Here is a 25553-nt window from a genome sequence, read left to right on the forward strand (position 1 = left end):
ATGAACCCAATCAACCATGCAAACACACAAATGCATAAAACAAAATAAAAAATTTCAAAGACAAAAAAGAAAAAGAATATTTAAGTTTGATTGGATAACTGAATTGATTATTAAAATTATTCAAAACTACATCAATAATTTAACACTTCAACAAAAATATTTCTTTTATCAATTGCTCCTGTGTTTGTTAACCTGTTATCAGATAAACATACATATGTTCCACTATCAGCTTCCTTTGCATTACTTATTGTAACTCTTAGCCCTGTAATATACCGGTTTCCGGTAGCAAGTGATTCCAGTTTCATAACACTTTTAGTCTTGTCTGCATCTATTTAAAAATAAACTTTATAAGAACTTTTTCTCTTTTAAATTAAAGGCCGTCTTGCATAAGTAAGTTAAGGGCCGTCTTGCATAAGTAAATTATTTTCAATACCAATTAAAAAAAAAAATGAACAATAAACTTAAAAAATTATTTCGATCATTTTAATTTTGCTTTGGAATAAAAAAAGTTTCAAATCACAAAAAAAACAACCTTGAAAAGATTTTTCTTTCACAAACTTCAAATATGGAGCAGGACTGCCAGTAGCGTAACAGTCAACAGTAATGTTATCACCAGCTGATACTAAAATGAACTCGCTGTCAGGAACAATTTTCGATACACGTGCCGGCACTAAAACAATTTTCATTCAAGTTTTGAAAAAACGAAAAGCCAAATAAAAGCAAAGAAGAGCAGTAAACAAACGCGAAAGCTTTTAAGAAATACATTACATCTACACTGATCTTCCGTGACTGAACCGTTCTCAGATGTCCCACTTTGATGACATATCTTGCATGCAATTTGACCGAAAAGTTCTTGATAAGAACCACTTGGGCAACGTTTACATTCATCGGTGCCATTAAAGCCAGTTAGAGAATATTGTCCAGCAGTACATTGCACTTAAATAAACAAATTTTTTTAAATGCAAACAAATAATTTTTTTAAAATCATAAAATTTACGTTTTTAAGATAAAAAAAGACTGTTAAAGTTTTCCATGAAATGTAATTTAAAAAAATGAACTAAATTATGAGATAATACAGACAGTTTTTAATTTTGAAAACGGGGCTTAAACTTTTTTTAAAACTTTAACTGAATCAAATTATTCACAGCAACAAGCTGAAACCAACCTTCACAATTATTTATAGATTTCTGACCATCAGTTCTGGTTAAATGACCGTCCGGACATTTTTTACATGCAAGAGAACCTTCTATATCTTGATAGTAACCGATCAAGCACTTTTGACACGTCCCTGGAACCTTTCCACCTTCTGTTCCTTTTGGACACAGCCCTACAAGTCATAAAATAAATAACAAAATAAATATAATCCCCACCTTAAAACAATCGAACATATAAACAAATAAAACCGCTTCTAACCACACATAATTTGCTTGTTAGTTGGATTTATAAGTTGAATTTCTCCAAAAGTACAACTTCCATTGGTAGGATTAGTCTTTTTGACGCAATCAGGCACTTGACGATTCATCCATTCTCCTTGGTTACAAAAGAAAATCGGTGTTGCTGCAACAATATCACTAAAAATAAAGCCAACAGGACACTGCAGAAGTACTGTTGCTTGTGACAAACTGGAAGAAAACCAATTTTGAATGGCTCCTTCACCCCCAGGAATTGAATTTTTGGAGCAGTATTTAGCTGCAAAAAAAAAATAGTAAAACTAAACAAAATATTTATTATTTATCAGAAATTTTTTAATAAATAATGAGATAAAAAATTTTTTAAAAGTCAAATAAAAAATGTAAAAATAAGCAATTTTAAAAGCTAAATAAGGTTAACCTCGAACATGGACAAAAAATCTGCAAGATGCTTCGTTGCCATTATCATCAACGGCTTCGTAAAACACAAAGTAAACCTGCTGTGCAAGATATGCATTATTTTTCAAATTATTGATAACTTTTTTAACGCCAACATTATCTACAAACACAGGTTCTGGCCAATTGACTATACCCTGCTCTCCAATTATAGAAACAAAGACTTTGTCAACTGGGCAATTAGTGACAGTTGGTGGTTCACGATCTATATAAGCAAAGCATTTAATCATTTAAAAACTTTTAAGTCTTCACAAGGTTCAAACATTTTGAAATATTCAAAAAATATACCTTCAACAGTGACATAAAAATTACACGACTCTTTGTACTTGTCAACCAAAGAGATCAAGTATGATAATCTTCTAGATTTAAACATATATGTTCCATTCAAAACACCTGGAGGATTTGAGACTACGCCATCATACTTCATTAGATCTTCAAAAATAACTAAGGGAATAGCCATTTCACTTTTACCAAGGGGGAGAACTAAACTTACATCATGTGGACACACAAGTTTTTTTCCTAGGAATTATATCATTATAAGCTTTATTGTATGTTATAACCATAGCAAATAATATACAAGTAAATAAATATTAGTAACGTACGTTCAACACATTTTGATTCATGTAATAAATGTGAAAACATCCTATCTTCTTGACAAACAGCTTTATTAGGCCCAATAAGATCATAGCCACCTTTACAATACAAAGTGCAAGATTCGTTAAAGCTTGCACCATTTATTAGGCATGTAGAAGGAACAATATCACCATTAGCAACTGCTAACAAGCTATTGCAACGAACACCTAAACTCGTTTAAAAAACAAATAATAGCATAGTTTAGTTTAACTTGTAAGAGGTCTTCTATAAAGTATGTATGCAGGTATGGATGGAGGATTGGGGGAGGGGGAAATAGAGAGTTACTCAAAATTTACAAATACATACAAGGATGAGAGAAGGAGAGAGAGTTTTGTGTTAAACTCAATGAGTATCTCTTGTTCTTTATCTAAAAAATCAATATTATGGTATGTAACATAAATGTTGAATTAACTTTGATGCGTTGGGGAAGGGGGTTGTAATAAATAATGTGTACATTAGAAGGGGGAGGAGGGGGTTATTGAAAGCAGTTTTTTACTGCATACATACTTTATGGATGCCTTTTAATCTGAAAACAAAACTTTACAATAAATTCATTACTTAATTTAAAGTATATTACTATATCCATATAGTATAATAATATATACATATAAATTAATATTGGTCACACTTCTCCTTTTTTTTTTTTTTTATGAAGCTTTTTTTCAAACTCATCTCCACCTTAGATACACCTAATACTAAATGAAGTAGATAATTTAGCTGTATTTCTTATTTCTTGACCTTCTATTATATTTTTTTTTTTTTAATTTTTTCTGCTTCTGCTTTTAAACTTTGTTTTTATCACCTGAATTTTTGTTAAGTGTAATTATCCCTATTGTCTAATGTTTCATTCATGTGGTTCATATTGCTGCATCATTTATGTGGTTCATATTGCTGCATCATATGCAGAAATATGAACCACATGACATAAAACAAAAAATAATTTAATCAAAATTAATTTCTGAAAAAATGCAAAAACTTTTTTGAATGTATACAAAAACAACTTTATAAACATCAGTTATAGTATAATTTTTAAAATATGAAAATCCTTCGTGCCTAAGGTCAACATAAGTATCAAATATTTAACAACTAATCTGTATATATAATATCATTAAAAAACTGTCAAAAGAGGGAGCTAGCTTGGCTCTAGAGCCAGCTCTGTCTGGAATATTTTAGCTCTAACTAAGCTACTTGTAAGAACACAAGCTCCAAATAGCTATGGCTCCAGCTCCAGACCCAACATATATTATAATATAGTATAAACATATAATCTTTAGTTTTAAGTGGGCAATAAATCAAACTTGTCAACTCATTTAAATATGCCAGTATCAAAACTGATTCTAATTTTAAAGCAATAAAACTAAGGAGATTAAATGGCATGCTTGCTGAAGCCTGCCATTATATATATATATATATATATATATATATATATTATAGCCTATATATATATATTATAGCCATTATATATATATATTATATAGCCTGCCATATATATTATAGCCATTATATATATATTATAGCCATTATATATATATATATTATATAGCCATATATATTATAGCCATTATATATATATATTATAGCCATTATATATATATTATATAGCCTGCCATTATATATATATATATAGTTGTCAGATCAGGTTACCCTGCTACTGGTAACATGTAACCCAGTACAATCTGCTTCATGTCCTGCTGCCTTGTAGGATACGCCTTTTTAGGCAAAGGCTAGGAGATGCCTACTCCGATTTAAAACACCCCCTGCCTTGGGGCTCTTGGTTGAGTAAAGGCTAGAGATGGTGTCTCGATAAAAATACTCATCTTGGGCAGATGTTAAATGCACCCAGCTACTGTCTTGTAGAAGGCCTCCTAGGCAAAGACCTAAGGGGTAAACAGATTCTATCTGTTGACCAGCCTTGCACCCCTTCTTCATCTATTAGGCTGGCGCAGATGTATTTTTAATACATTGTTTCCAGTTTAGGATGTTGAATGCTGGATCTTCTTGACTCAATGCATGGGTTTGCTTGTGTCACTGTTTTTATGACAAGGCAACTCATTCTATTATCTCCTTATGAGGGTACAGCTCTAAAACTCAGTTTTATGATTCTGAGGCTGGCTGGTAGTCAGGTTTCCCGAACTCTGTGGTAGCTCTCAGAGAGGCTGATTCCATCAACAGCTGAAAAATATCAAAGTATTAACAGTGCCATGTTGCGCATGGATGGTGTCCCTGTTTGTACTTTTGGTGTGCATTGTCAAGGCCACATTTGGAGCCCTTTGTTACGGCTTAGGGTTTATTAGTAGTAATGAGGCAATTGCTTGGGCTATTAAACGGTGTTCTGAGTACTATCTATGCTTTGAGTCAAGCTCTTCAATCTAATTTAAAAATGAATAAAGTACCAAAAACTATAAAACACAAAAAACCATCATCATCACCAAGTTCTCTAAACCTATCATTCACTAATATTCGTGGTCTTCGAAGTAACTTTTCTTCTGTTGAGTCTTATCTCTTGCAAAGTTCACCAGACCTACTTGCTCTTTGTGAGACTAATTTGAGTTCGGTTGTCTCATCTTGTGATCTTAGTGTTGATGGTTATCTTCCTCTGATTCGTAAAGACTCCAATAGTCACATGCTTGGCCTGGGCATTTACATTCATAAGAATTCACCTGTTTGTCGTGAAACTAGGTTTGAATCCACAGACTATTCTTTCATGTGCTTTCGTTTAGCACCATTTCACTCTATTGCCTTTCTCTTTGTTCTATATCGCTCTCCTTCATCTCAAGACTGCACTCTTTTTGATGTTATTTCTGATCATATTGACCAAGCCCTCTCTCTTTATCCATCAGCTAATATAGTTGTTGTCGGTGACTTTAATGCTCACCACTCTGAATGGCTTGGCTCTAGTGTCAGTGACTCTGCAGGCATTAAAGCCCACAACTTTTGCCTTTCTCAATCCCTAACTCAAATAGTCAACTTTCCAACTCGCTTTCCTGACAACCCTAATCATTTACCTTCTCTACTCGACTTATGTCTTGTTTCTGATCCTAGTCAGTGCTCAGTTTCTCCACATTCACCCTTAGGTGCTTCTGATCACAGTTTGGTCTCTTTAAAACTAATATCTCATTCTTCTTCATCACCTGAATACCCCTATTATCGAACCTCTTACAACTACAGTAAAGCTGACTGGGATTCTTTCCGTGATTTTCTTCGTGATGGCCCTTGGGTAGAAATCTTTCAACTTCCTGTCGACAAATGTGCTTCTTACGTAACTTCGTGGATTCAGGCTGGCATGGAATCTTTTATTCCCTCTCGACGATTCCAGGTCAAGCCTCACTCTCCTCCATGGTTTTTCTCACACTGTGCTGCTGCGATTGCCAATCGAAACCAATACTTCCATATTTATCAGCTAAACAATTCTCCAGAAAACAGACGTCTGTTTATTACTGCTAGAAACAACTGTAAAAAGGTTTTGTCTAACGCCAAAACCCGCTATTCTCAGGTCATGAAATCTCGTATCTCATCTCAAAAATTAGGCTCTCGTGACTTCTGGAGAATCTTTAATAATATCAATAATAAGGGCAAATCTATAATTCCACCTCTCTTGTATGGTTCAGACTTCACCTCACCTAAAGACAAAGCCGAACTGTTTGCTAAAAACTTTTCATCAATATCATCTCTTGATTCCACTAATTGCGTTCTACCTGATATTGCCAACAAACAGGTTGATTCATTGCTTGACATTCATATCACTCCAGCATCTGTATCTAAAGTGATCTCCTGCCTAGACTCTTCTACAGCTTGTGGCCCAGACAACATACCTGTTATTGTCTTGCAGAAGTGTTCTCCGGAGCTGTCGTCTATACTCTCAAAACTATTCAACAAGTGCTTATCAGAGTCTTGTTTTCCAGCCTGCTAGAAAGCCGCATCTGTTATCCCTATCTTTAAAAATTCTGGAGAGCGATCCGATTCGTCTAACTACCGTCCCATAAGTCTTCTTCCTATCATAAGCAAGGTTTTTGAATCTTTAATTAACAAACACTTAATTTCTCATCTTGAATCTAATAACTTACTTTCTGACCATCAATATGGATTTCGATCTTCTTGTTCTACAGCTGATTTGCTAACAGTAATAACTGACAGGTTTTATCGTGCATTAGATGAAGGTGGAGAGGTTAAGGCCATCGCTCTTGACATTTCAAAAGCGTTTGATAAAGTTTGGCATGCTGGTCTTCTCCATAAGCTTTCTTCTTATGGTGTATCCGGCAACATCTTTAAGATCATTGAATCCTTCCTTTCCAATCGTAGCATAAAAGTTGTCCTCGATGGACAACACTCTTCTTCTTATTCTGTAACTTCAGGGGTTCCTCAAGGTTCTATCCTTGGCCCTATACTCTTTTTAATTTACATTAACGATCTTCCAGATATTCTCACATCTAAGGTGGCATTGTTTGCTGATGATACTACCATTTATTCTTGTCGTGATAAGAAACCAACACCCTCTGATTGCTTGGAGGGGGCATTTGAGCTTGAAAAGGATCTCACTTCTGCTACAGCATGGGGCTCACAGTGGCTGGTGAACTTTAATTCAGATAAAACTCAATATTTTTCAGCCAATCGTTATCGCAATAATTTAGATCTTCCTATATTTATGAACGGTGATGTACTCGATGAGTCACCTACTCTTCATCTTCTAGGATTAACTCTTACTTCCAATCTTTCTTGGAAACCATATATCAAATCGGTTGCAAAATTAGCATCTGCTAAGGTTGCATCTCTTTATCAAGCTAGCCACTTTCTTACTCTGGATTCTATTCTCTATCTCTATAAATATTGCCATATCTGGAGCGGATCTTCTAATGATGCCCTTTCTCTTTTAGACAAGGTGCAAAAACGCATTGTAAACATAGTTGGACCTGCTCTTGCAGCCAACCTCCAACCATTATCACATCGTCGTAATGTTGCTTCTCTTTCTCTTTTCTACAAATACTATAATGGGCACTGCTCTAAAGAGCTAGCGTCTCTTGTGCCATCTACTAAAATTCATTCTCCTGTTACTCGTCATTCAATTAAGTGTCATCCTTTTTCTGTGACTGTTCCTAAGTGCTCCAAAAACTCTTATTCGTCTAGTTTTTTTCCTCGAACATCAGTTCTTTGGAATTCGCTTCCTTCATCTTGCTTTCCTGATTCATATAATTTGCAATCTTTTAAGTCGTCCGTCAATCGTTATCTTGCTCTACAATCTTCATCTTTTCTCTTACAGTAACTTTCAACTTTAATTAGTGGCTGCTTGCAGCCTTGTTGGAAGCGAAGATGTTTAAAAAAAAAAAAAATATCTTGAAGCACTTTTGAACATTTCATGGACACCTTTTTTTTGGGCTTGCATCTAAGACTTGTGGTGAGGTTTTCTCAATTCAGTGGTAGCTATTAAAAAGGATCCAAATTTAAATTTTAACTGAAACTCGTTGTGAAATTGTCATGAAATTGTTCAGTACTAATAACTATTGCAACATTGCTGACAAAATGAAAATAAATGGAAACAAATAAATAATAAATAAATGGATCTTACTGAGTCCATTATTCTCCATTTTCTTAGTCTATCATTACTAATACTGTTCTCTCAATGAAACCATATACTTAGTTCCAAACCATAGTCTATACAACACATATGTTGAAATGAGATAATTGGACCCAAAACTTAAAATTTTTCAACAAAAACCACTACACCAAACAAACTAACAGTAATTGCTGTCCAGTGCACTAAAAAATTTTTAAATATAAGCTCATTTTTTTCAATTTTGTTGTATCGACTGGTTTGGCGCTTAATTATCCATATGTACATTTTATTGCAAAGTTAACAAAAAATTATATCTCTTATTTGTCTTTGCATAAATGGTGCTGTCATATTGGGCTGAATCTCCTAATAAAGCCTTCCTTCTTTAGACAAGGTCCATAAAATGCACTGTAAATGTTGTTGTCTTTCTCTACCCGCTAAGCATGAACATCTGTCCCATCACCATAAAGTTCCACCTTTATCTCTTTTATACAAGTACTTGTTGCTGCTCAAGCATTCTCTTGTTTGAATCCAGCTAAGTTGCATCCTTTTACTGTGTATGTTCATGCTAATTCTCTGCTGAATCATATCATTTTAATTTTTAAAAGTTTTTCATCAACCGCTTTCTTGTTCTTTGATTCTTCTCTTTAATTTCTACTAAATTAGAAATTAAAGAGAAATTAAAGAGAAGAATCAAAGAATAAGAAAGCGGTTGACAAAAGACTTTTAAAAATGAAAATGTTATGATTCAGCAGAGAATGAGTATGAACATCTACAGTAAAAGGATGCAACTTAGCTGGATTCTCTTTATAAAAAAAACTACTTCATTAAGCTTTGCATTACTCAAAACTATCAAAAAATGAGATTAAAATAAATGTTTTTTTCATGAACAATGATTTTATAAATAATTTAATAATTTAGATCATCACAAACCTTCGCATCTTGGCTCATAACCATCTTGGTTGAACACCCAAGTTCCATCAGCACTGCAATATGCTTTAGATGCTGATTTTGTATTAAGTTCATAACCAGGGTTGCATTCAAATTTGCATTCATCTGTGTACCTCATGGCATTAGGCTCAGTACATTTTTTGGGATAAATATTTCCATTTTGCAATAAAGGATAGGGCCTGCACAAGATTCCTACAATTTCAAATTTATTTAAATAAAACAATAATAAATGAATTTAAAAAAAAAACTTTAAAAATAAAGTGTTTATAATATTTGTATAATTTTTCAAATTTTTTTTTATTTTCGAAAATTTTATATAAAATATTATAAAACTAATTAAATGAAAATCTTAAAAACTTTATTTATTTGGTTAAGTTTAATGTGTTTCTTTTATAATAATTTAGATGACTTTGATGACACAATGAAGAGGTCACAACAGTAACTTATATGACTCCTTGACTCTTTGCATTTTGGAATACGGCACATGAATATTAAATTAATGAAATTAAATGAATATATAAATTCTTGTTTGTGTTTCCTAATTATAAAATGCATAACTCACACAAATATACACACGTATACACACAAAATATGTTGAATTTACGGAAACAAATATGATGAAATGTTTTAGGAGAATTTACAAATTTTTTAATTATTTAAAAATAATTGCATTGGGTTAAGATTAAAACATGCATAATAACTATTTATACATTTTAAAACATTAAATAAATTACCAACACAATCTCCAGTAATATCATCTTTAAGATAGCCACTTTTGCACTGACATTGGTAAGAACCTTGAGTGTTTATACAGATTGATGAGATATTGTTACATAGATTATTCATGTGCAGACACTCATTGAAGTCTAAAACAAAGTCGTGATCATTATAAGGATGATGATTATGATGATGATCATCATCATCACCATCATCATCACCATCATTATCATCATCACTAGCATCATCATCATCATCATCATCATCATCACTACCATCATCACCATCATAATCACTACTATTATCATAAGCATAATAACATATCACCATAAATCATTATCACAATTACCTTGACAAGTTGAACTGCCATCTATTAACTGCCATCCTTTTTTACATGAGCATTTAAATGATCCTACAGTATTTTCACATATTTGGTCACATTCTCCTTTTCCATTATTTTTAATGCATTCATTGTCATCTAAACAATAATTTTATAATATGTGTTTACACTTTGACTAACTTTTAAAGTTTTTTTTGTTAAAATATTTTTGTTCAAGATATTTTGGGGTTCCAAATAAAACTTTTTTTATGTATTAACAAAAAACTGATAAATTTTATTGATGCTGGTTAAAAGAAAATTTTATATATATATAAATTTATATATATGTATAGAGTGCTCGAAGTGAGGCGGGATGCCATCCTGTCACCTTTTTATAAAATATGAACCATCCCGCCACCTTTTTATAAATCTCTATATATAACAATGATTATGCGGGATGGTATTTTTTTAATTTATCAAATACCATCCCGTTACCTTTTTTTTCTCCACTTTGAGCACTGTATATATGTATATATATATATATATATATATATATATATATATATATATATATATATATATATATATATATATATATATATATATATATATATATATATATATATATGATATATATATATATATATATATATATATATATATATATATATATATATATATATATATATATATATATATATACATACATACATATACATTTATGATAATGAGATCCTAAAATCAAAAAAATGTGTATACCTCTGCATGATTTTTTATCACTATCCAGATAATAACCTTTCTGGCACTCACAATAGTAACTGCCATATGCTTCATGACAATAGTGTTCGCAGTTATTTAACTGTTTATCATCACACTCTGCAATATCTGAAAAAGAAAAACATGCTTACAACTAGTATTTATTGTCACAGGTGGAATTGAACAGGAGCAGTTTCAATAAAAAATTTTAAAACATTACCATCACACATTTTTTGATCCTGAGCAAGTTTTAAGCCTGCTGGGCAGGAGCAGTAATACGAACCAATAGTATTTGTGCAGTTTATTTGACAGATATGAACACGATCTACGCATTCATTTATATCTAAAAAAATAAATAAAATAATCTAATAAATCTTGATAAATCCAATAAAAAGTTAAACAATAATTGGAATTTAAAGTATACGAGCTTGGCATAAAAACTTTCAAGCTTAAAAAGTTTTTCTTGTTTGAGATTTGACCATTAGGAGGTCATGTTAAATTAGCTTATTCCTAAATAATGCATTTATTATCGTTATAGTGTTATATATAAGATCAGATGTCAGATCATTTCATGCACCTCTGATCAAGGATAAAAATTTAAACAGTTTTTTTAAGTTATAACATGAGCTGTATTATTATTATTAATAATAATTATTGTTATTATTAAGTTGTTTTTATAATGGATTTGTGTTGGTATTATAATGGATTTTGTTAAGGTTATAAGGGATTGTGTCTTGGTGTTATAATGGATTTATGTTAGTGTTAAAATGGATTGTGTTGGTGCTATAATGGATTTATGTTGGTGTTATAATATCAAAAAATAAAATAAAAAAATAATATTTTCAATAAATTTAAGTAAAAAAAACTATTATTAAAAATGCAACATTGGTATACTTCTTCTCTAGTTCAAGAAAAATACTCTAAATTTTATTCAACCTCATTATCTGTAAAATCTAATTTTTTCTCACTAATTGTAAAATCTAACTTTATTTATTTTTGTGTATTTTGCTATATAACCATACTATTATAAAATTGTTATTTTTTTAATTTAAAATATTTATAAACACGATTTAGTTGTATCATCCTAATTAATTGCACATCCTAATCGATTGCACATCCTAATATTTTATTTGGTTTTTTTTATAGAATATATTAATTTTATTGTCATGAAAACATAACCCTAAAAATATGTTCTAACAAATGCCATAAATTCTTTTTTCCAAAAAACAAAAGCAGTTGTGATTTAATAGTAATCAGTTTATTTAAACAATTCCTACTTATTTAATGGATAGAAATCAGTTTAGTTTGTAATTTTTAAAAATCTTTTTGTTGAATTAAAGAAACGCAAACTTAAATTTTGATTAAATGAAACATAAAAAACTTAACAAAATAACTTTTAAGGTTTTAAATACTAAAACCAAACTTTATAAATTTTGTTGGTTTTATTACTACTTACCAATACATGAAATGTTGTTGTTGTTGTATCTTTTATAACCAGGTTTGCAACTACAATAATAGCTACCAGGCTTATTTGTGCAAGTAGTGGTTGCCACATTACATTTGTGTTCTCCATTGCTACATTCATCAACATCTTTAAAAAAAATTATTTCATTAACATTTTAAATAAAAAAAATTTTTCATCTTTGTTTTGTCAAACTTTGAGTTTAACAAAACAAAGCTAGAGTCAGGCCTAATGATCAACAAAAGCTAATAAATTTATTTTGTTATTTAGACCCCTAACTAATTGAAAAACCAAGGTTGATGAATTGAATTTTTTTATTTAAACCCCTAACTGAAAAAATGAAATTCCTAAAGTTTGACTATAGGTGAAAAAAATGTTAAATCAGGTTTTTTCTAAAATAAAACTTTAACTAAAAGAGTGCAATTTATAGAAAATGACTAATTTATAGTAAAAGCTATCAATGATCAGTGAATATATTATATATATTAAATATATTAATTAATTCACAAGTTAATATTACTTAAGCTAATATAAATTAGTTATAAGTTAATATCACCATTATTTGAAGATTACAATTTTTTTATGTCTTAGGATGCTAATTAGAAAACTTAACATTGTTTTATACGAAATTAAATATAACAACAGTTTTTATAAAAGTCCCTTGTTACGAACTTTGGAAAAAAAGAATCCAGCTATCCTATCATTAATTTTGTTGAATTTGTAAAAAGTTTCAGTGTATTGCTGACAATATTTTCTAATTTAGATTCTGTATTTACTGTATTGTTATCTCTCTTGATAACCTAATTTAACTGAACCAAATGATCAAACAAACTTTTTCCATTGCCAACTTCTCATTACAAATTGAAAGTGGAAATAACTCTTAACTGATGTCATAGTTTGCTTCTTTATGATAGTGCTGGTATCGTATCCATGTTTTTGCACTCCATATTTTTTTTTAAAATGTCTACAACTTTACAACTTTACATCAGCATCAAACATCAGCTTTAATGAATTTTGAGATTAAATTTGATAAAGTTATGCAAAAATGGGATCACAAGAAAATTTAAAAAAATTTGCTTTAATGACCAACAATGGATGTGTATTAATGTAGTTAACAACACTATCCTAATAATTTAATAATCAAGTATCAAATTTATTATAAAATTATCCTATACAAAGTATACATCTTAAAAAAATCTGTTTTGAGAAAATGCTTTTGCTTTCAAAAAAAACTTGATTTTTTTTTCCAAAAAAAAAAATTTTAATTTAAATATAATCAGAATTGTAAACATACTTATTACTTTACAATTATAAACATCATTTTTATCTTAATTATTCCGAAAATACAATTCATTTGGATGTTTCCAGTGTTTTTATTTATCTGAATTTATTTTCAACAAACTTTCACAATGGTTTTTTATTTTAACTTTCATTACAAAAAAAAATACACATTTAGCCTTATATGCTTCAAAATATATTGAATGAATGAATGAGTCATTTGCTTCAAATTATATTGAATAAATGAGTCATGACAAAAACTGAAGCAAGTGTTTCATTATGAGCAGTATTACTTATGAATAATATTTAAACAACTTGAAAACATACATTTAATATTCACTCAGAGATTAAAGGATGCAGCATCAAACTAAATGTCACATTTCTGAAAATCTTTTATTAGAGATGTACTATATTCTTCATTTTGCGTTGACCTTTTAAGAGTTTACTAAAACAGATGTCTAGAGGCTGTAAATTAAACATAACTGAAGTGTAATTCAAACTTTCAATTTGTGAAGCTCATTATCTTTAAAGTATAAAAAAAACTTGTGTCATTGTCTTTTGTGTCATTGTGTCATTGATACTTATGTCATTTGTTTAGTCAAATGACACAATTATTCAGAATAGTATAAAAGTTGTTGTAAAAAATGTTAAAAAGTTCTGATTCATAAACCCAATGCACGAACCTAATGAACTCCATATGACCCTTATATAAGTACAACTCAGAAATTTGACTCAACTGATAGGCAAGTATATATATAAGTACAACTCAAAATTTTGACTCAACTGATTGGCAAGTATGTATAAGTACAACTCAGAACTTTGACTCAACAAGACAAGTATACTCAGCATGTGTCTGATTTTGGCTCAAATTGTAATGTAAAGTATAATTCTTAAATAGTTAAAAAAAATATATATTGTAAATAAAATTTTAAGTTTAAACCTTTGTAAGTTAATTTAAATTCTGGTCAAAATAGTTGCAAAAAAAAAATTTCAGAACTTCAATTCATTAGAACATTTATAATTTACCCAATCCTAATGCTACCAATATTTTACCATGTCAACCAAAATTTATAAAAGAAACTATTTCTAGAACTGAAAAAGAAAGAAATACAAATATATATATATATATATATAAATGCTAATCAAGCCAGCTTATAATCAAGACATATTTTAATGCCAGTAGATGCTGATTGTAAAGCTAAAACTGGTTTATAGAACAGTTGGTAAAGGCTAGGTTTATAAGATTGTAAATATTTAATTAAAGTTTTGAACTGTTGTTTTTGTTGCTGAAATCAGTGCACTTATATGATGCTTACAAAATGTTTTCATTTTTATTTTTCCACATAAGTTTAGAATATTTCTATTAGTCGTAGGTAAATAAAAATAATTTTTTGCTAAATTCAAATAAAAATTTAAAAATACCATCACACTTTCTTTTGTCATTAGCAAGTGTAAAGCCTGGTCCACAGGTACAAAAAAATGAACCAATAGTATTTATACAGTTTCCTTGACATCTTCCATTATTGGTTAAGCATTCATTTATATCTAGAAACAAAAAATAGAAATAATAATAAAGTATACAACAAATTATTCCAACACAAAATATTATAAAATTATTAATATAACTAAAATATTTAAAATTTATCCATAAATTTATAAATTAACTAATTAATAATTTTATTATTGTGAAAAATGAATAGTATAAAAATATTAATATAAATATAATATAAATATTAATATAAAATAATATAAACAGGTTGTTTTTTTTATATAACTAATTTACTCCCACCAAGGCTGCTAGCAATCGCTATTTAAATTTGGTGTTACCAGAAAACAAAGAATATTGTTTAAGTGCAAGAAAGCAGTTGACAAAAGACAAAACAATATTCTTTGTTAAAAACAAAGAATATTGTTTAAGCACAAAAAAACAGTTGAAAACTTGAAAACTATAAAATGTATGAGTTGGAAAAACATAAAATTTCAAAGTAAAGAAAAAAACTAGATAAGTAAAAATTTGTAAGAATGAAGGGACGGATACAGTAAAAGTATGCTTTGCTGAATGATTGAGTTTTGATTGATGGAACAAGATATAGGCTCTAAAAAGTTTTACAATTTTATCCTCAAAATAAAATATTTTTTTTATCATTACCTTCAATTAATTTTAAAATAAAAAAAATTTGAATAGTTAATGTTAACGTTCCCTTAAAAAAGAAGAAGTTCACTAATAAAAGTTTTGTTTTTTTAATCGAAATTTCAAGTTACCACATAAAAAGTTATTAAAAAAACTGTTTTAAAAGCACAAAAATTATTTTAAATGAGTTAAAAAGAAAAAAAAAAAGGAATTTGATTTATGCTTTTAAATGTTTTGTATATACCTTTTAATACCTCAAAATTTAAATTGTTTTGTTTTTTTAATTTTATCTTAAAGTAATGCGCATGTTTTTTAAATAAAAGTTAAACACTCAAATTTTAGTTATAAGTCTAAAAAGCGGTAAATTTTTATTACAAATTAAACTTAGTATATATTGATTGTAATTTCAATAAAGTATTTATAATGCCTGGTTATCTACTATTCAGTTACTTACACTATAGGAGTATTTGTCAACATTCAATGTTACTTTTATAATTAACCGTAGCACAATACAAATTATCAATTAATTTTTTTACATTATCAAAAACTATCCATTGATTATTCTACATTCTCCTAAACATTTGACCTTCATTTGATCTATCATTGTTATATTTTTAAGAAATAAAGTCAAATGCTAATAGAAATTAGTTCTTTTTATAACGCAATCTAACACTTATTGGTTTACACCATATGAATTTTGATCTTCTTGTTCAACAGCTGATCTGCTAACAGTAATAACTGGTAGATTTTATCGTGCATTAGATAGAGGTGGAGAAGTTAAAGCTATTGCTTTTGACATTTCTAAAGTTTTTGATAAAATTTGACATACTGGTCTGTAGTGGTGGCATTGTTCGCTGATGATACTACCATTTATTCTTGTCTTGATAAGAAGCCAACACTCTTTGATTGCTTGGAGGGAGCATTTAAAATTGAAAAGGATCTCGCTTCTGCTACAGCATGGGTCTCACAGTGGCTGTTGAACTTTAATTTAAATAAAACCCAACTTTTTTTCAGCCAATCTTTATCGCAATAATTTAGATCTTCCTATATTTATGAACGGTAATGTACTTGATGAGTCATCTACCCTTCATCTTCTAGGATTAACTTTTACTTCCGATCTTTCTTGGAAACCATATATCAAATCCATTGCAAAATTACCATCTACTAAGGTTGCATCTCTTTATCATGCTCAACACTTTCTTACTCCGGATTCTATCTCTATAAAACTCTATCTCTATAAAACTCAAATCCGGCCTTCTATGGAATACTGTTGCCATATCTGGGGCGGATCTTCTAATGATGCCCTTTTCCTTTTAGACAAGGTGCAAAAACACATTCTAAACATAGTTGGACCTGCTCTTGCAGCCCACCTTACCATTATCACATTGTCGTAGTGCTGCTTCTCTTTCTCTTTTTTACAAATACTATAATGGGCACTGCTCTAAAGAGCTAATGTCTCTTGTGCCATCTCATGTTTTTTCTGTGACTGTTCCTAAGTGCTCCAAAAATTCTTATTTGTCTAGTTTTTTTCCTCGAACATCAGTTCTTTGAAATTTGCTTTCTTCATCTTGCTTTCCTGATTCATATAATTTGCAATCTTTTAAGTCGTCTGTCAATCATTATTTTGTTCATTCTTCATCTCTCAACTTCATCTTTTCTCTTCCAGTAACTTCCAACTCTAATAGTGGTTGCTTGCAGCCTTATTGGAAGAGAAGATGTTGAAAGAAAAAAAAAATGTAGTTACATGCCATTATAAATTTTTTTTTTAATGTTTAATCACCTCCCCAAGGCCGAGAAGGCCACTACAGTTGAGGAACAAGACCACTGCAAGGAGAAACAAGTTGAGCACGGTACTAACAAGGAGGTGGTGGGGATCCAAGTGTAGCAATTATGCATTATTGGGGCTTATATATTAAAAATATGGTATACTTCACATAATTGAGCTTTTCAAAAAAATCCAGCATAGGTTTTTTGGAGTCAGCATGTCCCTGGCCTAGCTTGGCAGCTAAAGCAGATCCAACTACATTTGCAATATCTTTTTGGACATTGTCTAAAGAGGAAAGAGCATCATTAGGAGAACCAGCTCAAATATGACAACAGTATTCCATACAGGAACAAATAAGAGATTTGTGGAGGTCGATGATGGAATAGGAAGTAAAGAAATGGACCAAGAGTGAAACCTTATGATACCACAGAAGTTACATAAAATGACGAAGAGCATTGGCTTTCAAGGACAACTTTTATACTGTTGTTAGAAATAAATGATTTAACAATCTCAAATACTTTCACAGTTACACCATATGAAGAAAGCATTTGAAAAAAACCAGCATGCCAGACTTTATCAAAAGCTTCTGATATGTTAAGAGCAATAGTCATTGCTTAGTTGCCTCTATCATATGCACGATAAAACCTTCCTGTTATAACAGTTAATAAGTCAGCTGCCATTTTCCAGCTGGCATGAAAACACGATTTTTAATAAGCAATTATAAAACTATTTAAAAATACATCTGTAAAACTACGCTAAAAATGTTGTCTGAACCACAAGCAGTAAATAAGTTTTAGAAAAAAATAACTTTAAATTCAATTAATACAGAAGCTGTAGTAATTGGAATTATTATATACTAGAAATAAATTCAATTATTAGATACAAAAAACTCATCTAATAGGTTGGTGTAAATGTATTTATAATACATTGTTTCCAGATTAGGATGTTGAATGCTGGCTCTTCTTGACTCATTGCATGGGTTTTGCTTTTGATTAGGCAACTCATTCTATTATCTCCTAATGAGGGTACAGCTCTAAAACACAGTTTTATAGTTCTGAGGCTGGCTGGTAGTCAGGTTTCCCGAACTCTATGGTAGCTCTCAGTGAGGCTGATTTCAGCTTTAAAATACTCGAGTACTAACAGTGCCATGATGCATATGAATAGTGTTCCTTTGTTACAACTTAAAGTTTATTAATAGTAATAAGGCAATTGCTTGGACGATTAGATAGTGTAGTAGGTACTATCTGTGCTTTGGGTCAAGTTCTTTAACAATTTAAAAAATGACTAAAGTATCAAAAACTATAAAACACAAAAAGCCATAGTCATCACCAAGTTCTCTAAATCTATCATTCACTAATATTCATGGTCTTCGAAGTAACTTTTTTTTCTTCTGTTGAGCCTTATCTCTTGGAAATGTAAACAGACCTACTTGCTCTTTGTGAGACTGAATTAGTGAGACTGAATGTGAGAATTTGAGTTTAGCTGTCTCATCTTGTGATCTTAGTGTTGATGGTTATCTTCCTTTTATTCGTAAACACTCACTCCAATAGTTGCGTGCTTGGCCTGGGCAATATTCATAAGAACTCACCCATTTGTAGGGAATCTTGAATTCACAGACTGTTCTTTTATGTGCTTTTATTTAGCACCACTTCACAATCACCTTTCTTTTTGTTCTATATCGCTCCCATTCATCTAAAGACTGCACTCTTTATGACGTTATTTCTGATCAAATTGACCAAGCCCTTTCTCTTTATCTTTCAGCTAATATCATTATTGTCAGTGACTTAAATGCTCATCACACTGAATGGCTTGGTTCTAGTGTCAGTGACTCTGCAAGGCCCACAACTTTTGCCTTTCTCAATCTCTAACACAAATAGTCAACTTTCCAACTTGCTTTCCAGACAATCCAAATCATTTACCATCTCAACTTGAATCTTGTTTCTGATCATAGTCAGTGCTCAATTTCTGCACATTCACCCTTAGGTGCTTCTGATCAAGGCTTGCTCTCTTTAAAACTATTATCTCATTCTTTTTCATCATCAGAATCCTCCTATCATTGTACCTTTTACAACTACCTTGTTAAGCGGTTTGAGACTCTTTCTGTTATTTTCTTTGAGATGGCCGTTGGGTAGAAATCTTTCATCTTCCTGCTGACAAATGTGCTTCTTATGTAACTTCTTGGCTGGCATGGAATCCTTTATTCCCTCTCAACAATTTCAAGTAGAGAGGGAATAAAAGATTCCATTGTAAAAAGATTTTGTCTAAATTTCCATTGGAAAATAATTTTGTCTAACGCCAAAGCCCGCTATTTTCAGGTCACAAAATCTTGTATTTTATATCAAAAATTAGACTCTAGAGACTTCTGGAGAATCTTTAGCAGTCTATAATAAGTGCTATTCTATTATTCCTCTTCTCATGGTTCAGATGCATGGTTCAGATTTTGTTACCTCACCTAAAAACAAAGCTGAATTGTTTGCAAATAACTTTTCATCATCTCATCTCTTAATTCCACTAATCACATCCTACCTGATATAGCCAACAAACAGGTTGATCCATTACTTGACATTCATCCCCTCGAGCTTCTATATCTAAGGTGATTTCCTGTTTAGACTCTTCTACAGCTTGTGGTCCAGACAACATACCTGTTATAGTCTTGCAGAAGTGTTCTTCGGAGCTGTTGTCTACACTTTCAAGACTATTTAACAAGTGCTTATCAGAGTCTTGCTTTCCAGCCTGCTGGAAAATTGCATCTGTTATTCTTATTTTCAAAAATTCTGGAAAGCAATCTGACTCATCGAACTACCACCCCATTAGTCTTTTTACTATTGTGAGCAAGGTTTTTGAGTCTTTAATTAACAAATACCTAATCTCTTATCTAAGAACTTACTTTCAGATCAATATACATTTTTATCTTCTCGTTCTATTGCTGATTTGTTAACAGCAATAATATCACTCTTCTTCATTTCCAGTAACTTCAGGGGTTCCTTAAGGTTCTATCCTTAGCCCTATACTTTTTTTAACTTACATTACCATTGTTATTGTTCGCTGATGATACTACCATTTATTCTTGTTTTGATAAGAAGCCAACACTCTCTGATTGCTTGGAGGCATTGTTGCAACAATCTAGATCTTCCTACATTTATAAATGGTAATGTACTTAATGAGTCATCTACCTTTCATCTTCTAGAATTAACTCTTACTCCCAATCTTTCTTGGAAACCATATATCAAATCCATTGAAAAATTAGCATCTGCTAAGGTTGCATCTCGTTACCGTGCTTACCACTTTCTTTCTCCGGATTCTATTCTTATAATTCATTTAATTTGCAATCTTTCATCATTATCTTGCTTTATAAACTTCATCTCTTCCAATAACTTCCAACTCTAATAATAGTTGCTTACAGCCTTGTTTTTTTAAAAGATAAAATACAAGACTTAGTAAACTGAGAATATTGGAACAACAAACAACACCTTTTTACATTGATTTCTTGGTTAATAAAAAGACAGTTGCTCTCAAGATAGTTAATGTAAAAAAGATAAAAATAAAAAAAAGATTACAATTAGAAATAACGGCTGCACTAGGTGGAAACCATGGGGTAGAACAAAGTTTGACTTAAAACCAACAAAAAGGAATAAAAGCTTCCAAGCAGGAATCCAGGTGGTTTCAAAGAATTCACAATTATCAGTGGAGAGACACCAGCCCAAGGCACAAAGAAAATCATGAAAAGAATCTCAGTCAGGTTTTAGGTAGTAGTATGAAATGTGATAGAGTCTGAAGAAGAAATACAAGATGAAAGTTTTAGAGAAATCATAGCAGTCTAAACCGCTTAAAGGAGAACAAGGAGAAACTAGGCACAAGCTCACAAGGACTCGCGAACAAGGAGAAACGCAGACAAGACGCAAGTTGTCCTGCCAAGATTAAAAATTTTAAATCATCTAATTTGAAGCCAATTTATCACTTCTTCAAAACTTCCAAGTAATTTGCGGAACTGACATTTTCACTTTGTTGTAAAAAGTGTCAGCACTACCTCTGGTAATAATTGCTGCCAAATTATAATTGTTGAACATTGCTTAACAATGTTGTGTTGTGTGACAGAAATTGCTTAACATGCACTACATCTGAGAACATGACATTTTAACTTGCACTAAATCTACAAGAACATGACATTTTAACAGTTACATCTTAGCAGTCCAATCTTTGTGTTCTTTGCAAAATTTGAGGCATATCACACATACATTTTTAAAAAGAGCATGGCTCTAATGCCGCATGATACAATTGATTAAAATCTTTGGCAAGACATCTTCAAACTAAAGCGTGTACACAAAATAAATGTGAAAGTAGAAAAACAACTAAAAAAAAGTACTCAATTTTTATTTCAAACCAAGTAATAATTTTAATACAATAATATAAGAAGATCAAACATTAAAAAAAAATTAATTATTCCTGTGGGAATCTAATAAAATTTCGAGCTTTTGCTTTAGTGGTACCCACAAGCTTGCGCACAGAATAAGAATCAAAACTATTTGATGGTTTTTTAAATGATATTTTAATATCTTTAATGTTTCTGCAAAGCTTTTTTGTTTTTTTCATTTTTCTTTTAATAATAGCCCAGTACTTTTCAATAACTCTCAATTCTAGGCAGTTTGAAGGATTTTCTGTTTTAGGCACAAATTTCACATTATTCTTTTTATACCATTCCATAGCTAGTTTACAATAATAAATTAAAGCTAAATCAGGCCAGAACACAGGTCTGTTATCGTGTGATTTAATAAGAGGTAAAAGGCGTTTTTGTAAACATTCTTTAACATATATTTGACCAGAAAGTGTGAACTGAGAAATATAAATAGCTGCAAATAGCTTGCCAAATTAAAGCTTTTTTAGCGAACTTTTGTATATTTAAATTTCTTATCTGCTTTTCCTCTATATATGGCAATATAAAAAACAGCACCAGGAATTGCTTCCACATTTATTTTGTGTATACGCTTTATGTGGACACTTACATTTATATTAGGAGACAGTTGAGTAAGAATTTATGAGCATGAAATCTTTATATCCTTTACAGTCAAATATTATATGTTTTTTGGAGTGGTATTTTTTGGCCTTCCATTATCATGTTTAGTATTTGATTGGATGTTTAAAAAAATAAACAATGTTAATGAAAGACCTATCAATAGATTGCATTGTTGCACAGAAAACAATTAAATGATTTGATGTTATGCACACAGTAATTTGACATAATTAATTAGTGCATAAGTAATTTGTGCACAAGTAATTTGTCTCTATTTTTAACATTTGTTTTTTCAATAAATTGGTTTTCCTATTAAATTTAAACAAATCACTAAAGCATGTTTGTTGTGTATGCACAACAAAACCCTTTAGGTTCATTCAAACTGTACATGAGAACATTTTATACTTGATTACTATTGAAATCTGACACTGACATACTTTGGCACCACACAAGATCAAGATTAGTTAGTTAATTAAGTTACTCAAAACCACAGCTTAACCTTATCATCAGCTGACCATACGCGTCTATACCCAGTTTTTATGCCAGCCACTTTTGTGTGGCATTTACGATAAATGATGAGCTGTAGTAACTACATTGATTGAAAATTGTCCATTAGCTGTTTAAATTTATCAACTGATGTTGCCTCAATAACATTATCTGGCAAAGTATTCCAGTCATTGAATTTTGGTTTGTTAAATTTTGACAATCTCGCAATAAAATCTAATTCGATGTTGAGCTCTTAGTGCTATGCTGCAAGACTTTACATACCAGTCAATAGGTTTAAATTGTTGAGAAGCTTATATTGTTGAATAAGATTGTCTCTTTCCCATCTGTCTTTAAGAATAGTTAAATTCATCATGTATTCATAGATCTATAGCACTTAAAACAATAACTGTCATATATTTCATAATATTTGTCTTGACAGTTTTAAAATTTTAAAATAAACTTCACTGTTACTAAAAAGATAATCAAGTTTATGTAGGGGAGAGATGCATTATTTGAAACACTTAAGAAATAAACATTTATTAACCGAAGATGGCCTAACTATGAAAACATTTATTATTTGATTAATACAAACAGACAACTCTACTATTCTTTTAACCATAATTTGACTTAATTGATTGCACTGTTATTGAAAATAAATTTATTTTTGCAAAGATACCATTTTGTTCCAATCAAGGCAATCAATTTCCTAAATTGGAACACTTTGATTCCTTAATCGGAACAGGTTGTTTCTTTTAATACCCAGTAAAACCAGCAAAAAGAAATTAAAAATGAATTTTTTACCTTTACAGCAATAATTTAAACAGTTCATTCAAAACCTCAAATAAGATTAATATTACCGTAGCAATATAAAATTACTTACAAAAAATTGTATTAAGGCTTCAACTATGATTTCAATTATGATTTTATTTTATTTTATTAATTAAAAAACAATAAACAATGTATTATTTATGAGATTTAAGGTTGTTACTAAGCATTTTTAAATTGCGTCTGAACTATTTCTTCAACCTTTTAATTTTATCAAGTTAAGTTAGTTTTATTAAGTAAGAAAAACTTTATAGTTCCAATCAAGGAAACTTTGAACTATTTTGTTATATCACTGCAATATCATATCATTATCAATAACATCATGCTTGCAGCAACTTATAAGATAAGTTTATTTTGTTGTTTGCATTTTAAATCCCATCGCATTAAACACAAAAATGGTATAACCAAAAGCAGTATAGTTTACCCAATGCAATCAATAAAGTGTGAACACAAAATTGAATCATAGAAAAAAATGATGCAAAAAAGCTTTAAACTGGTGCACATGCATTTTTTGATGGATAACTTTCAAAATCTGTCGAAACGTAGAAAATAAAACTTTTTACTAGAAAAATGCAAAACATAGTCATAACTCATTTTTGTCAAAATAAACGCAAGTGGTCCAATTAAGATACTGTTCCAGCTAAGGTAAATCTCCCCTAATGGTCATAGTAAATTTAAAAAGTCAAACTTTTAATAAAATTTTAAAAAAACAATTACCTTCACACTTATGTTTGTCATTAGCAAGTTTAAAACCTAATGGACAGCTGCAGTAATAAGAACCAGCAGTATTAGTACATTTATCATGACATTTTCCATTATCAATTAGACACTCGTTTTTGTCTGGAAATAAAATTAAAATATTACAAAACAAAAGCAAAATATTTACAGCTATATATTTATACAAACATTTATAATTATATATTTATATGATAATTCAAAAAACATCTTGTAGATGTTAGGAGTAAGGGAAAGGAGGATAAGAATGCGTGGTTGGTTAAGAGTGCGCATGTTTAATTCAGACTATTGATGGCACTGCAAGCAAGTGTCATTGTCATGTGTCAGTGTGACTATCTGGATAATAGAAGGATGCATGTTGTATAATTTAATTACCTAACTACGTTTTGAAATATCAGGTAAGATATGATTTCCATATTTTAGCATGTAAATATAAAGAAAAGAAGTTTAGTTAATACTCGCATTTATTGTTTATGAAATATGATAAATATTATACTGAGTTGTAGTAATTTTAGTTCCTAATAATAAGGAAGGTTAGAATTTGTGTAAGGTGTTGCAATCTGGTAATAACTTTTAAAACACATTACAAAAGCAGACAAATATTTTATACAATAAAAAACTCACTTTTCAAAGTTTGAAATTTGATGTTGCATGGTTTCTATAATAATTAAAATTGTATTTTTTCACAGTTATTTACAGTTTCAAATTTACAAATGTTTTAAAATGTTATCGTACAAATGAAAGACTGATAGAACTCTCATCACAGCAGATATGATGGAAATAGCTAAACAAAGAATAAACGTGAAAGTCAAAGAAAAGTAGCCAAAGATTTGGGTGTTTGCAAGAGCTCTTTAAGGAAAAGGCTCAAAACTATAAGTTACTTAAAGTTTTCTGGATTTTGGAATATTCTTTATTTATTTAATATGGTATATTTATAACATTTTACTGTTTTTGTTTGTTTCAGGGTACGACACCAGTATCTCTAGGACTTTTCAGAAATACTCTCAGTGATGAAATGGAAAAAGAGCTTGCTCAACACTGTAAGGATCTTGATAACAGGTTTTATGGACTAACTCG

The 25553-nt window shown here is 30.3% G+C and overlaps 1 protein-coding gene across 1 annotated transcript in view; it reads right to left on the reverse strand.

Moving 5' to 3' along the window:
* Positions 1-79: 79 nt before the first annotated feature.
* The window catches only part of LOC100206380 (uncharacterized), a 98360-nt gene continuing 72886 nt past the window's right edge, over positions 80-25553 (reverse strand). The window contains exons 9-24 of the mRNA XM_065812567.1: positions 24459-24581; positions 14949-15071; positions 12243-12377; positions 11007-11129; positions 10790-10915; positions 10061-10189; positions 9729-9860; positions 8977-9186; positions 2468-2665; positions 2154-2384; positions 1831-2070; positions 1414-1689; positions 1166-1327; positions 769-936; positions 533-670; positions 80-328 (exon numbers count right to left, since the gene is read on the reverse strand). Of these exons, the coding sequence (XP_065668639.1) occupies positions 132-328; positions 533-670; positions 769-936; positions 1166-1327; positions 1414-1689; positions 1831-2070; positions 2154-2384; positions 2468-2665; positions 8977-9186; positions 9729-9860; positions 10061-10189; positions 10790-10915; positions 11007-11129; positions 12243-12377; positions 14949-15071; positions 24459-24581 (2711 nt within the window). The 3' untranslated portion in view covers positions 80-131. The remainder of the gene's footprint in view (positions 329-532; positions 671-768; positions 937-1165; positions 1328-1413; positions 1690-1830; positions 2071-2153; positions 2385-2467; positions 2666-8976; positions 9187-9728; positions 9861-10060; positions 10190-10789; positions 10916-11006; positions 11130-12242; positions 12378-14948; positions 15072-24458; positions 24582-25553) is intronic.

The sequence above is a fragment of the Hydra vulgaris genome, chromosome 12 (assembly GCF_038396675.1).
Source record: "Hydra vulgaris chromosome 12, alternate assembly HydraT2T_AEP".
Lineage (NCBI taxonomy): Eukaryota > Metazoa > Cnidaria > Hydrozoa > Anthoathecata > Hydridae > Hydra > Hydra vulgaris.